The following is a 15488-nucleotide window of genomic DNA, read 5'->3' as shown; positions in this document are numbered from 1 at the left end:
ATAAAATAATGTTTTTGTAGTGTACCAACAGCGTACCATAGCGTACCTTCAAGGATTTTCAACGTACCTCGCAAATTCCTTGTTTTAGAGTGTCCTAAATAGGCGGGTGATTTTTCGAAAATCTTCATTAAACCTTCCAAAACCTTTACCAATGTAGTGAACCAATAGCATACCTTCCTAATCTGAGGTTCATCTTTAACGTACCTCAAAATTTACCATACTTACTTATATAAAACTCTTTAAAATATATTATATGTAAAATCTGACTTCGGATTTGGATTCCTCGAGAAATGTTAGCCCGATTTGACCCAAAAAACATATTACTTAAGTGTATTCTACGCTACTTAATGACCAAAAACGTGATTTTAAAATAAGTCTATCGAAATACCCTTGAATACCTACATCCAGGTAAACATTGTGTTTACCCCTGAAAGTAGATAACCAACAAAAATGGGAAGTTCGAGAAACAATATGCAATGGGTACAGGTTGAACGTACCTCAAGGCAACTCAAGTTTATATGGATGGAATGGATGATTTAACGGCGCCGGTGGTGTAGTGGTAAGCGTGATTACTTCTCACCCCAACAGGCCTGGGTTCAATCCCAGTCGGCGCCGCCGGGATGTTCTGAGGCATAACATCTCTGATCACGCCTTCCTTCGGATGGGAAGTAAAGCCGTTGGTCCCCGGTTCATGAGTTGATGGGTCGATAGGTAGGGTCCAGGTGTGGGAGCTGCCTTCCTGGCACGTCGGTAGCATTGGTGCTCAGCACGGAAAACAAGATCGACGGAAAAAACAAACCAAAGGAATGGATGATTTTGTAAAAAAAATTGAATTGTTGCTGGAACTTGTGAGACTATTTTGAGAAGATTCAATACTCAGCAAACCACGAAATTTTCACAAAACTACGCATTTTCTTAAATAATCATAAAAAATCAATTTTTCTTACAAAATCATCCATAAAAAGTTGAATTGTCTTGAGGTACGTTCAACCTGTATCCATGCACATTGTTTCTCGAACTTCCCATTTTTGTTTGTTATCTTCTCTCAGGGGTAAACATAATGTTTACCTGGATGTAGGTATTTAAGGGTATTTCGATAGACTTATTTTAAGCGGGCTTAAATTTCTCGAGAAATCCAAATACGAAGTCAGATTTTACATATAATGTATTTTAAAGAGTTTTATATAAGTATGGTAAATTTTGAGGTACGTTAAAAATGAACTTCAGATTCGGAAGGTACGCTATTGGTACGCTACATTGGAGAAGATTTTATAAGGTTTAATGAAGATTTTCGAAAAAATCACCCGTCTATTCAGAAGGACACTCTAAAACAAGGAATTTGCGAGGTACGTTGAAAATCCTTGAAGGTACGCTGTTTGTACACTACAAAAAACATAATTTTATCAACCTTTGTGAAAAGTGGCCTGCTGGATAGATTGGCATCGTGAAAACATGAACTTCAATTTCGTCAACCTCCTGCGGCAGAAGATTTTCAAAAAAAGGAACTTCCAGTTCGTTGATCGTCACGTACAGTTTGACCCATAGATCGAGTAGTTGCTCTGCTATGCGCTCGTGCCAGTTGGTGGTAGCGGAATTGATAGAGGTGGTGAAACCCAAGAGCACCAAACGTGGAATCTGTTCTGTTATACGCCAGTTATTATATGGTGCGTATCAGCGGTGAACACTCAAAAGTTGCAGGTCTTCATTGGCCTCACAATCAGTGCTGTAAATTCTCTAAATCAATTGAACATTTTTGATGAAAATGAGAAAAGCAGCTATCTGCTATCAAAGGGGAACTCCTTCGAATGGGTGATATCAGTTGCTTAGTCATTTGACAAAGGCATGGATCATTCTCATTTGAGAAACGCTTGATATCATTCAATTGAGTGTAACCTACACATAAACGGAGCTCTGGTCGACATTCCGGCGAAAAAACTAAGCCAACCCAACACCAACCTGACTTCTACCAAACTTCAACCCGATGTTGATTCGACATAAACTTAAAATTGACCCGTCAATAACACGACAATCGGTTGACATCGACCCTAAATTTGCCTTACATTGATCCGACATCGGGTCGACTTGTCTGTTCGGGACCATTTTGCTGGGTTTCTTCCATACTCCACTATCCTATATCCAGGCTTGCTGAAACTCTTCAAACTCACTTTAGGTTTTAAAACACTCTTGTCCTGCGAGGTTAGCCAGCCCTCACCTCGAGTGAGTGGCGGCAGGAATATGGAAGAAGTAAACAAAAACTCCTCGAGAGAGAGAGAGGGAGAGTGAACTTCAGCGAGAGGATGATTTGACGTGAGGTGCGCTTTTCGAGACTCCGGATCAGTGCTGTAAATTCTCAAAATCATTTGAACATTTTTGATGAAAATGAGAAAAGTAGCTATTCGCTATCAAACGGGACCTCCTCCGAATGGGTGATATCAGTTGCTTAGTCATTTGACGAAGGCATGGATCATTCTCATATGAGAAACGCTATATATCATTCGATTGAGTGTAACCTACACACAAACGGAGCTCTAGTCGACATTCCGGCGAAAAACCTAAGCCAACCCGACACCAACCTGACTTCTATCAAACCCCAACCCGATGTTGACCCGACATTGACCCGACATAAACCCAAAATTGACCCGACATTAACACGACATTGGGTCGACATCGACCTTAAATTAGCCTTACATTGATCCGACATCGGGTCGACTTGTCTGTTCGGGACTATTTTCCTGGATTTCTTCCATACTCCACTGTCGTATATCAAATGATACTGAGTGACTCAATTGACAGTGACAATGAGCTTCGAATGAGAAAGGGGCTCTTCAAATTATGGTCATGTGAGAATTCGTTTACACAGAATTGATTGAATGGTTGTAGTGGTTCATCTTCAATCGAATGATATGAAAATTTACAGCACTGCTCCGGATGACTTTTTTGTTCGACGCAAGAAGATTAGAGTTCACCCAGAGTAAGAGTAAGAGCGTGTGATAGAAAACATGAACATGAATGGCAGCAAACCTCACTCTCATTTTATCATCCCCCTTCGCTCACAAGCTCTGCTCAGTGGAATGATTTGGCAGTGGGCATTCTACTCCTCAGAAAAATGCTACGCTCGGCTCATTTCAAACTCGCGAGTGAGGCTCTATCAAGCCTGCGTATATCAAATCATAGTGAGTGACTTAATTGACAGTGACGATGAGCTTCGAATGAGAAAGGGGCTCTTCAAATTATGGTCATGTGAGAATTCGTTTTCACAAAATGGATTGAATGGTTGTATTGGTTCATCTTCAGAAGCCGGTATTAGCAGAAATCCGTGAACAGTAGTGGAGGTGGGTCGACCACACACTACGAGAAGGGGTGGATACGAAATCTGCAAAACAAGCGCTGGATTGAAACCCAACAGGGCAGGCCGACTCAGGGGCTCAGCAAAGAAACCCTAAAACTAGAGAGGAATTTGGCCTGGGTCCAGGTTAAAGCAAAAGCAAGCAACTGCCTGGGATGGAAGTCTTTCACGACTGGTCCGCTGAAGGTTCGCAGGATATTTGAGTGAGGGAGTGATTAACAAGACGCTGTCACTAGCAGTTGGTAATCTGGCGGAATCTACAGCTGCTGATTTTACTGTAAAAGTTTTGATTCAAGGTCTGAGATCGGATTGGAATCGAACATAGTGAGTATTCGTTTCAGAAAGGATCTAGGTATCATGCGAGGAACTCGACAAGCGGAGTTAACAGATTTATAATGGACTCATTTTGGGACCACAACACTGAAGTCGCTCGCAAGAGGCGTCTGGTCAGAATTGATCAAGGTTTAATTTACTTTCATTTATTTGTTTATTTGTTTATTTGTTATGGTTGCATCAACAGACTAGAAATAGTCCCAATGATGTGTTGTAAAAAAAGTACAGATTATACAGACGACATACATATACTACAGTTACAAACGAAAATAACTAGGAAAGCATTGTCAAGTTACTAAAAATGTATAAGTCTTAAATTTTACACTTAGCCGTTGGGCATCAAGCGCCTTCGGTCAGCAAAAAAGGCAGAGAATCTTCGGCGAAGCATATTCCGTGTCAAGTGGAAATCGAACATCGACGCTACTCGGTTGAACACTAGCTGCAAGCCGTAAATAGCGCTCCCTATGCTATAATTAGTTCGAAGAAGTGGAAGTCTCAGCATAAGACTGTTGCGTAGTTATCGAGGTTGAACATTAATGTTCACTTGTTGCAGAATTGCTTCGCAGTCGATTCTTCCTTGCAGAGTATCGGCGACGGTTAAGGCTCTGAAAACATCTCTTCGGATACGTAAGGGCTCGATATTGATCAATTGGCAGCGATTCTCGTAGCTTGGAAGACGAAGTGGGTATCTCCAAGGCAGCTTACGGAGCGCGAAGCGAAGAAAACGTCGTTGAAAAGATTCAATTCGCTCGGCCCCATTATTGTAGTTCGGGCTCCAGACAGCAGAGCAGTATTCCAACGTAGATCGTACGAGAGAGCAATAGAGCGATTTCAAGCAGTAAATGTCCGTGAAGTTCTTAGTAATCTTTAAGACAAAGCCAAGCGTTCTGGACGCTTTGTCGACGACATACGATATATGGTGGGAGTATGTCAGCTTTGAGTCTAGAAAAACGCCTAAGTCTTTCACGCAGTGCACCCGTTCGATAGTCGTGCCTAGTAGTTTGTAGTTGAAAATAATCGGTTGTTTCTTGCGTGAGAAAGTAATAACTGTACACTGTTGACCACCAGTCGGTTTAGACTACACCAGTCAGCAAAGTTGTCAATCTGATTTTGGAGAGAACGGCAGTCGGCGAGTGAGCGGATGCGCAGAAAAACTTTCAGATCGTCTGCAAACGATGATCGTGGCTCTGTGATAACATGGTGAACGTCGTCGAAGTAGAGGAGAAATACCAATGGTCCCAGATGGCTACTCTGAGGTATACCGGACTTTGCGCAGAAGCTTGCTGAGCGACAAGTACCCAAAGTTACTGTCAATTGGCGCTCCGTGAGGTATGAACGAAACCATCTCAAAAGATTTCCACCGATCCCTAGCCTATCAAGCTTAGCGATCGCAATTTCGTGGTTCAGCTTATCGAAGGCTGCCGTAAGATCTGTGTAGATAACGTCCGTTTGGGTCCGAGCAATCAAACTGTCTGTGATGTAAGACGTTAGGCACAGCAGGTTCGTAGTTGTGGAACGCCCAGTTATGAATCCGTGTTGATCTGTACTTAGATATTGCTTGCAATGCGCATTTAGGGACTCTATGACAACCAATTCAAAAAGTTTTGATACAGCACTCAGCGACGTGATTCCCCGGTAGTTGTTTACGTCGCGTTTGCTTCCCTTTTTATGAACAGGAAACATATCCGCAGTCTTCCAACAAGACGGAAAGATGCCGCTGGAAAGAGAGAGCTGGAATATGCGGCGCAGTGGATCTAAAAGACAAGTGATGTTCTTTTTAAGAATAATCGACGGAACACCATCGGGTCCAGCCTTAGTTGAAGTCTTAAGTTTAGATGCTGCTCTAGAAATCGTATCTGTAGTGACTTCGACCATGCTGAGCGTTTGGTTGATCAAAGGAACATTACTGGCCGCGGAAGTAATGATATTAGCGGAGAGTTGCTCGGCTTCAAACACACTAGCAAATTTGGCTGAGAACAGGTTGCAAATGTCTTGTTGATTTCCAGCAGTTTCACCATTAAAAATCATGGAAGAGGTTAAGCCGACTTCCCTGCGTTGCTCATTTACGAAGTTCCAGAAGGATTTCGGGTGTGATTTTAGCCGCCGTTGAATCCTTCGTTGATAGCGTTGAAAACAGAGACGACTTAACCGCTTATACTCGTGGTTGAGTCTGACATAGTAGCATTTCAGCGGCAGTGTGCGGAGTTTAGTAAATCTTCTGAGAGCAGCCTTCTTAGTTCTTTTCAACGAGCGAAGATCTTTCGTCATCCACGGGACGCGAGAGTCGATATGGATGATCTTTTTGGAAACGTGTCTGTCAATGACATATGCCAAGACGTGAGAAAAGGTTTGTGCAGCAATGTTGACGTCTACAGGATCTAGAATATGCTCCCAATCTAGGTTAGACAACACATGGACGATACTGCAATGGTCAGCTCTACGGAAGTCATATGACACAGCGTTTGGAGTGCTGGTGAAATCATGGACAATATTATTTTCGATCACGATAACTAAAGCAGGGTGATGATGCACTACCTTGACTAAAGGTTCGGGTGCCGTGGAGAGGAAAGGAGCTGTGTCACGAGCACTCACAAAGCAGAGATCCAGGGTGCGGTTGTTTTCATTCAACATACTTTGATGTATTTTCGATAAATTCTAAAGCAGTTTTTTTTTTCGGAGCATCATTTAAGATTGAAAAAATCTCGTGCTGTTTTACACAAAATATGGCAAGCTTATTGCAATCTGACATGATGAGTCGAAAAAATTGCTTTTGATTTTTTTGAAAATGCATCAACGTAAATTGAACCTTAACAAAGACTTGAGTTAGAAACGGTAGAGTTCCATAATTTCGAGCTGTTTTGAAAATCTTAAAATAATGTGTAATGTTGATATTTTAATTTAAGTTGAATAGGTAGATATGTACTATTTACTGATTCTATAACACTTCGCGGTAAACCATTTCGAGATGAGCCTGTCTTGCGAGAAGTTTTCTAACCAACCAATTCGTCACGACTCTCACGAGTACCCTTCTGTTCGTGATACAACAGTTCCAGAACTACCTTCGGTGCTAGGTCCGATCGTGGAGCCTTCTTCTTCGCATTACAAGCTTATTGCATATCCCATATTAGCTTATTGCGTGCTCTCAACTTAGTGTTCTAGATGCACTTCCACAGTTATTAATTGAGTGCTTTTTGGTATAATTGTGTGGCAAGTCCAATCATACTTCTATGCCCAGGGAAGTCGAGAAATTTTCCAACCCGAAAAATTCCTAGACCGGACCGGGAATTGAACCCAGCCACCTCCAGCATGGTCTTGCTTTGTAGCTCGTGGAGCCAGTTCATCTGAAAATCGTGTTGACTACTGCTGCAGCTTAATCGTCGATGCCAGGTGCCAAGTCGGAAACGCAACTAGTCTCTGGTTCTGGATCACACACAAAGGCACTTATGTACTAAGACGTTCAAGCCACCATGAAGTGAAGTTAAGGCGAAGAGCAAAGTAAACGTAATTGCTGTTTACTTGGCCAACGGCTGTGGTAGTTGGAGAATATGTCCCTCGCTCAATTCGTCGATCAAATTGGATACAGCTGAACAAAGAAACCACACTAGTCATTGAGCAGCAAGTAAGACATCAGTTGCATGGAACCTGGGACATCAGGAGCACTCGGTACAGGAAGAGATATTCAGCATCCTAAGCCCATTGACGAATACGTTTGCAAAGAACCTCGATCCAGTGATGCAAAATATCATGACACTCACGTGACACTCGTCTTCGCATCAACCGACTATCGCTGACAGATCGTTTTGTCACGCAGTGAGAGTTAGAGCCATGGCAAACAACAATCACCAGTAATGGTCGCTGCTCACAAGCAAAACGTTACACTCCCTGCTGATGATGAAAAGCACAACGAAAACAGTGGAGACTTCTGCAGTACGATCATGAGAAAAAGCGAAACGACAGAAGAAAATGAAAACAATGCCTACGCATTCCAAGTTCGTCTCGGCAGGCGCGACTGTGTGAGTTACAAACAAAGCAGGCAACATGAAACGGAAGCTGTTGGGCTCACTCACCAACACACTCACATAAGCAAGCAAAGCAGCAACTGCTTCAAAACGAGCACAGATCAGTGTCGTGATTGTCGGGAATGACCAGATCGGTGATGGATCACAACAGAAGACGACATTCACCAGTTGCTTTTTACTTCTTTCGTCAACTTGATGGATGGTCATGGAGAGAGCTTCGACCAGCACAGGAATGTACAAAGCGTTACTACCATCAGCTGTTTGGCGATCGTGATTGTGATAGGTCGCAACTCTGCCTCGATCAGCTGTATCTCAATTTCGGAAGCAAGCTAGTGTATTACTGCTTCGAAGCAACCGGAAGAAGGTTTCAAAGGTTTGTGAACTGCTTAACAGTTCGATCTGTTTGTTTCATATCAGAAAATCGATCCACCTCATAGGAAGTCTATTGACCTGTCCGACGCTTGGCTCAAAGCACCCAAAGCAATCTTCAAATCGAAGCAAAGTTTGATGATACACACATACACATACATACACATCCTGGCCGACTTCAAACAATTTGCTCTAAAGGTACCTACCGTGGAGGCACCATATTCCAAGCGGTTCCTAAATCGACACACTCAATAATGTTCGACTATTTTCAATCATTACTTTTGAAATGTTACTTCTGTAAATATTAGTTCCAGTGCTCTAGGGATGATGATGTAACAAACATTTTAAAATTAGCTTGTCAATATCGAGATGCGATCAAAAATAGACGAGTGCGTCATCATTAGGTGCTGGCGCGGTTCTTATTGGAGTAACATTTTCGGTTCAGCCCAATTTCTCAGGATAAATTACTTCACCGTATGTGCATTACTGCTTTTCTTTTTCTGCAGCAAACCCAATAAGCGAAACCTTCCCTGTCCAGCAAAATATAACGAACCGAAAGAATAAAACGCAATGAAAAATTGCCTCCGGAAATAGTTATTGAAGTAACGATTCGCTTGGATCCTCCCTGTGTACCAGCATGACCAACTAAATAAAAAAAAAAAGCAAAAAGAGAAAAAGCACCAAACCGATTCTGAAACACAATAAATTGCTTCTTCCCCGTGAGAAGGACGAGACGGGACGGAACGAACGAAAACCTTTCCGTGCTGGTTGTTAATAAATAACGGAAGAAGAGGCCCGAAACCGGAATTGTATGTTTCGAGAACAGGGAAGCTCAGAGTAGCAAATTGCCAGGGGAGTTTGTTGTGAAAATTTGCAAGAAACGACGAACGGAAAACTCCAAACCGGAATGGACCTCCCTCCCCCATTCCCCCTCCCCCAACAACCCAAATCGGCTTTTTCAACGTGGTTTCAACGGAATTGGCAAAGACATGAATGAAAGCAGATCGGGCTCCTGCTCCTGCTCCTGGCAGCCAGTCATTGTTTGCAGTGTTCTGCTGGAAGAGAATTATAAATTGTGACACCGATGGCTGCTTGTGTGCGCCAGGAGTTCCTTCCTCGTCATCATCGTCATCGGTTCTGCAATATAACGTGATACAACGCAAAGCCGAATCGATGATAGTGAATAAATAAAGTTACTTTCATTTTTTTTCTGGGTCGATTCGAGGTGGCTGGTAGAGGGGGGACAGGGGACGAATATTGTGGAAAGTGCCAAGTGAAGCCGGTCGGTGCTGCTCCTACCTACCGTCAGTTAAGGAAATGTGTGGGATTTCAATTCGCTCTGAAAGCAGATTGTTTTCGTGACCTAATTTGTTTGCCTGGGTTTTCGGTGACAGAAGGAGTGAAAAGAATAATGTTTACACGAATGCGAGGGAGGCAGTGGTGGAGAAGGAGTGGGAACCTACTGACTGAGGTATTGGAAAAATTATCCCGGTATATTTGATTTGTGAAAAATGAGGTTAACGACTATTGATGACTTGTCAATGCAATCTTAATCAGTTCAGTTCAGATCGGTTAAAAAAAGCAACTTTTGAATTTTGATAATGCAGCAAAGTAGTTAGTTAGTTATCTTTATTAAGGAGACTTTCAGCCGAACGCTGGTTCGTCTCCGGCTGCAAATTAAATAGCCCCTTTGAGTTCGAAAAGCAAGCTCATTTTGCTTTATTTTGTTTTTTTTGCCGCCGGAATTAATGCTAACCTACTACCAATTAATTTGTTTTGAAGAATTCAAGCTGGACATTGCATTACGTCCCAAGTAACATTGAACGATTCTCTTCGTCGACTCTTTCGTTAATAACTCGAGCACATAACCGTTTCTTGTCGTGTTTGTCGTATTAGATGCTAGATACAAGCTTCTTTTATCGATCTGTGTGGAAATGGAATGTCTTTACATGGCCGTGGTGATACAAAGAGAACGTCGACGGAGAGAATCTATCAATGTTACTTAGAACCTAATGCAATGTTCAGCTTGAATTATAAATTTAAGACTAAAGTACAGGATGCTCATTATGCCCCTCCTTCCCCTATACCACACAAAACTTTGGAAGTTCCTTTAAATATATTGATTGCTTGGCGTTCGAACGAAACGTGTTTGTTAGATTGCTGATCTGCTTGTAGCTACTAATTAGAAAATATTGACTGTCAATGCTTAATCAAATACTCTAGAATTTTAAGCTGAAAAATAGACTATCAATCAAACACTACTAACATACTAATGCACTGCAGTGGTAGAATAGACCAGCCAGATAACATCTGACCGCCAACCGTTTTTCTTATAATTTCAGTTTCCATCATTTATTAGACCATTTCCCCTCCACGTAGCAGCACCGTTTCTCTTCCCTAAGAAGAAGAAAGATTAAAAAAAAAACAAGTTTTGAATCACGCACAAAAAAAAAACGAAGTGAACGGAAAAAACGCGCGATCCATTTTTTGTTTGTTAGCCCAACATTGACGACCCGAAATCCGTCGTCAACCCATTGTAGGTGACCATTTCTTCTACCTAGAAGGAAGGATCTTTGAAGTAAGAAAAGATTATTGCAGAATCATATTTAGCAGCATCCAGACATCCTGGAAAAAAAAATTCTATAATAGGTTCCGCCTCTTCAGGGATCCTTTTATGTTGTTGTTGATAAAATAGCCCTTCCAGAAAAATGGGCAATCCTCCACCAAGCACAAAAAGATAATTCATCGCTCACCGTTTTCCTTTCTAATGCGTTTCACTGGAATTCAGTAGCAATAAAAGAAAAACAAGGTCTCGAATATTCAAGCAGATAACCTAAAACAGGATGATGAGAATTTTGAAGGGCTTTTCTTTGCTTCATACTTTGCACATTCGTCATCGGTTTTTGACTTGAAATCGGAAAACATCCGAATCCCACAGAAAGGGTTAGCAATAATCACATTTTAATCCGATCTATATTAACAGTTAAAATTACAACATGTTAGCAGGACGATACGTCTATTATTTTCCCCAGAATGATAGAAAGTTACTTAGCGAGAGAGAGATAATGGTATATGCTATATGTAGACGTTTATGTAATTGTTATCTACCTACGGAATTAATATTAAACAAACAAACTTTAAATATATTAAAGGCTACTTATTCTAGACGATCATTTCAAAAAGTCCTATCTGCTTTGATCGATTCTCTTCATCGACTTCATCCTTCATTAATAACTCAGTTGCAAAAACATTCCCTGTCGTGTTTGACATTCTTTCAACAAACTGTGTGGCAAAAATAGCTCGAAATCTGTTTGCAGACCCGTGGTTTTCAAAAGAAAAGGTCGATGGAGAGAATCGACTGAAGCAGATAGGACCTTTTAAAGAACTCATCTAGAATTGTACGATGTAAAGGTAAAAAAGGAAACTGCTTTTGTCTGTTAATTTCTGTTCATTTGTGAAAAATGTCCTGCGTATTCACGAGCTTTGTAAATATCGCCTCAAACATACCCGAAAGCCCTCATGTTGTCATTGATTGTAAATATGTTTCCATAAAAAATACATCACAAATTGTTTGATCATACTAATGGTAAGTACCTTTTCGTATCAAAATCCAACGTATATCCACCGGAACAGCGAGATGCTTAGGCAAGGATTCACTTGCAATCGTTGGCGACGGAAACTTTTTCCCGGTAAAAGCGGTACATCACTCAACTGGCTCTAGTATTTGCTTTCACTTCACCACCACTTATTGCAACTCCGAACATCTCAATGAAAAACAGTAACCGATTCCAACAAGAGATCTACTGCTGCGGTCTGTTTTATTTTTTTTTTCTATTCGGCGTAACTCTCGATGAATTTTGTTCCACATAGATGCATCAACAACGGTTCCTGGAAGAATAAGAAACGGAAAAGAAAGTTAAAATTAGGATATTTCGTCTCTAGCTGGGTTGCAGTTATACTCGATAGGATGGGGAAAGTTAAGTAGGTATCATGAATTTACAAGAACTAGCTCCATTCTAGTAAAGTTTTCCTGCAATTTGTTTTTCCAATATACAATTTTCATTCATCAAAGAGCATGAACTTTAAAGTTGATACCTAGGATCAGGGCTCAATTTTTTCAACTTAGTGACAGTAAACTGCTGTCTATGTTACATATGTGAACGAGGAGCTTACTGATATGACTGTGTTCAGGCTGGTAAGCGGTCACGGTAGTCGATACATTTTGTGAGATAATCGACTGCCTTTACCTCCGACACTTGCAAAACAAGCTAGCATAGTACAGTACCAAATTAAATGTCATATGACAGGCTGTGTCATACGACACTGTCACCGAAGACCGTCAAGAATGTATGTATTTTAGTTTTTCTCATAATAAGAGCTGCGAATGTTGTGCTTGTGTGAATTCTGATAACAGCAAGCAATGATGTCCTAGTAATAACGTTTCTGATCAAAAATGGTTTAATTTAAATTGAGAAATTAGATCGAAATCACACATGTCATGAAGGAAGAGAAAAGCTTGCATGAATACTGCACAGTTGTAACTAAGAAACATTGATCGATTCTCTTCGTCGACTTTCTCTGTCGTTAATAACTTGAATACACAACCGTTTCTTGTTGTGCTATTCCAGGGCTGGTAGCGAGTCACTTTTTAGTGACTTGGTCACTTTTTTTTCAAGAAAGTAACTAAAAAGTCTCCTTTTTTAAGGCCAAGCCACTAAAGTCACCTTTTCTTGTAATCAGTCACTATTTTAAACTTTTTTTTTTAACGTGAATTTATTTCAAGATATATCATTCTTCTTGTAGTGTCTAGGATAGTCCTACATTTTGTCGAAGACATCATATCAAGAAAACTGGTAACTTTTCCAGAATCCAAGCGATAAAGCGATTCTTCTTGGGATGAAATCTTTGCTATCAAATTCGTTCGAAGCATTTACCTTTGAGCGGCAGGTGACGTAATTGTCTCATAGTGATCGTACGAGGAAATTGAACAGTTGCCAGTCTTCTTGATATGTTGTCTTTGATTGTGTTCTAATTTTTGAACAATTCGAAGTTGACGAGTTTTTTTTAATGTTTAATCGTCTTTCTCTATCTACAGGGCAGTGTTGGCAAAATCATCAATCAAGTTATGTTTTTCCGCTCTCATACGCTCTCAATATCACGCGTGATATTGGAACAAAATATCATGCTTGATATTGATTTTACAAGCTCCTGATATTGCGACACTATTCACAACATGCAAAAATCAAGCTGAGAGTTGACTCGACACAAAAATGCTTCCGTTGCACATAGTTTTCCTAGAAAGAGAAAGTATAGTTTGCTATCTCTTTTAACTCTTCACCGATGGCAAAGACGAAGTGACTGCTGCCAGCTGTTATGGAAGTTTCGGTTGCGTTCGGATGTAAAGCAAAAATCATGAAGCAATCTCACCACAGTTTGTTGAGATTTGCAGCTGATGAGTTTTGTTAGCTTGATATTCCAAGCTGCGATAACACAGCTTGCAAAATCAACCGCAGTTGTTTGCTTGTTGATTTTTGTCTACGAAAATCAAGCGTGATCTTGGGCATTGGTGAGATTTGATTTTTTGATATTTTCTCAACACTGCTACAGAGTGTCCACTCACTGGGCTAAATAAAGTTCCCTGAGTTTTCCAGGTTTTTCTATAACTTTGGCGGATAATTTCCAGGTTTATACCGTTCCGATTCAAATTTCGGACGATTCAAATTTCGGACACTTTCATTTTTAATTAAATATTACATCCAGTTATAAACAAAGTAATAATGTTAGATGATCGTGGAGGGCACTAGTCAAAAAACTTTAAAATTTACAAGACATGTGGATCATATTCGACCGAGATAATCAACTTTTAAAAGTGTCCGAAATTCGAGTTTAAGTGTCCGAAATTTGAATCGGCACGGTAATAAGAAAGCCATTTATGAAATGCGTTAAAAATATGATTTTTTTTTGTAAAACAACAACAACAATAATTAACGCAAACGTTTTGAAGACATGACATTCAGTTTTACTTCTTACTTTATTTTAGTAAGTCTAAGATAACAACATTTTTAATGTCTTGAAGTTTCGTACTAGAAAAATTGCGGAAACTTTTAAGAAGTTCTATACATATCAGAAAAACTAGATCTAAAGATCTTTGGCGAATTCCAGAGATCTTAAGCGGAAGTCCCCGAAATTTAAGCCCAGACTATTGGATTGTTTTAAACATCTAAAAGCGTGAATTTAGACAAATTCAGGAGAATTCCATGATGTGCATAAAATTTAAGTCTTGATAATAAATAACCTGAGTCAATGCGTTGCGAAGCTATATTGTTTACGGAAGAGACCATATATGTTATACTGATGCTCTTTCAATACCTGAATGTTAATTAACAAGCAACATGCTTCATAAGATGGGAGAAGAAATGCTGTCCATCCCAATTAACTCATATAATAAAAACTACTTTTGGATTGACTCTATTCGTTCAATTGTGTAAGGTGTAAAGTGAAAACCAAAACGCTTTATAAAATAAATATGAATTGCCTACTCTAAGAATTATTGTGTTATAATGATCCACAAATGCTTATTTAGAATCTAGAAAAACTCGTAAATCTTTTATTTTATATATTATGTATTTATTTTATCAAACAAACTTTTACAACACCACGTCTAAAAAAAACATGTACTTCATCAGCATGAATAAGCACTTTGAGCTTTTTCGAAATAAGAGAGATATCGTTAACGTACAAAATTAAAAGAAGAGGTCCCAAGTGCGATCCCTGAGGAACTCTTGACAGGACTTGAAATGAATTAGATTTTTTCTCGCAGTATCTTACAATTTTCTGACGGTCCGTTCCCAAGTATCACTTGCAACATCGTTCTTGAAAAATAAAAGAAATCCCAGTTGTGAATAAGTTCTATATTAATTGCTTGCAAAACGTCTTGTTTTAGACCCGTTGTATTGTTTTTGTGAAATATTCAACCTTTCTGACATGCTGTTGATCTTGAAGTTATAATTCGGTATTGAATGTCTCAATTATCTGTTTATAACATATTTATAAAAAAAAAACTAGGTGAAAACTTGCTAGAATTATATACAACATCTTTTCGTATGTCAGTTTAAGAAACGTGAGCAAATATGAATACATCTAAAATATAATTTTGGTTTTCACTTTACACCTTACACAATTGAACGAATAGAGTCAATCCAAAAGTAGTTTTTATTATATGAGTTAATTGGGATGGACAGCATTTCTTCTCCCATCTTATGAAGCATGTTGCTTGTTAATTAACATTCAGGTATTGAAAGAGCATCAGTATAACATATATGGTCTCTTCCGTAAACAATATAGCTTCGCAACGCATTGACTCAGGTTATTTATTATCAAGACTTAATTTTTATGCACCTTTTCGAAAATTGCGTAATATA

General features: G+C 39.8%; 2 protein-coding genes across 5 annotated transcripts in view; one reads left to right on the top strand and one right to left on the bottom strand.

Annotated features, from left to right (window-relative positions):
* Csgalnact (Chondroitin sulfate N-acetylgalactosaminyltransferase) overlaps positions 1–15488 on the bottom strand; it is a 288310-nt gene that overhangs the window by 38770 nt on the left and 234052 nt on the right. Inside the window, exon 3 of one of the 2 annotated variants that reach the window (XM_065230454.1) lies at positions 11662–11955. The gene's annotated coding sequence lies outside the window, so the exon portion shown is untranslated. Of the gene's footprint in view, positions 1–11661; positions 12184–15488 lie in introns of those variants that run through there. The other variant, XM_065230455.1, reaches the window with a different exon arrangement.
* Positions 1–15488, top strand: part of Syb (Vesicle-associated membrane protein synaptobrevin) — an 80601-nt gene that overhangs the window by 27468 nt on the left and 37645 nt on the right. The window contains exon 4 of one of the 3 annotated variants that reach the window (XM_065230604.1): positions 10410–11538. The exons of the other annotated variants lie outside the window; for them this stretch is intronic. Within the exon in view, the coding sequence (XP_065086676.1) occupies positions 10410–10426 (17 nt within the window). The 3' untranslated portion in view covers positions 10427–11538. Of the gene's footprint in view, positions 1–10409; positions 11539–15488 lie in introns of those variants that run through there. 3 annotated transcript variants of the gene reach the window in all.

Source organism: Ochlerotatus camptorhynchus, unplaced genomic scaffold (assembly GCF_037179485.1).
Source record: "Ochlerotatus camptorhynchus isolate MF236.1 unplaced genomic scaffold, CSIRO-AGI_Acam_v1.1 ptg000330l, whole genome shotgun sequence".
Lineage (NCBI taxonomy): Eukaryota > Metazoa > Arthropoda > Insecta > Diptera > Culicidae > Ochlerotatus > Ochlerotatus camptorhynchus.
Note: the sequence above shows the minus strand (reverse complement) of the source record. Positions and strands in the feature narration are given on the sequence as shown.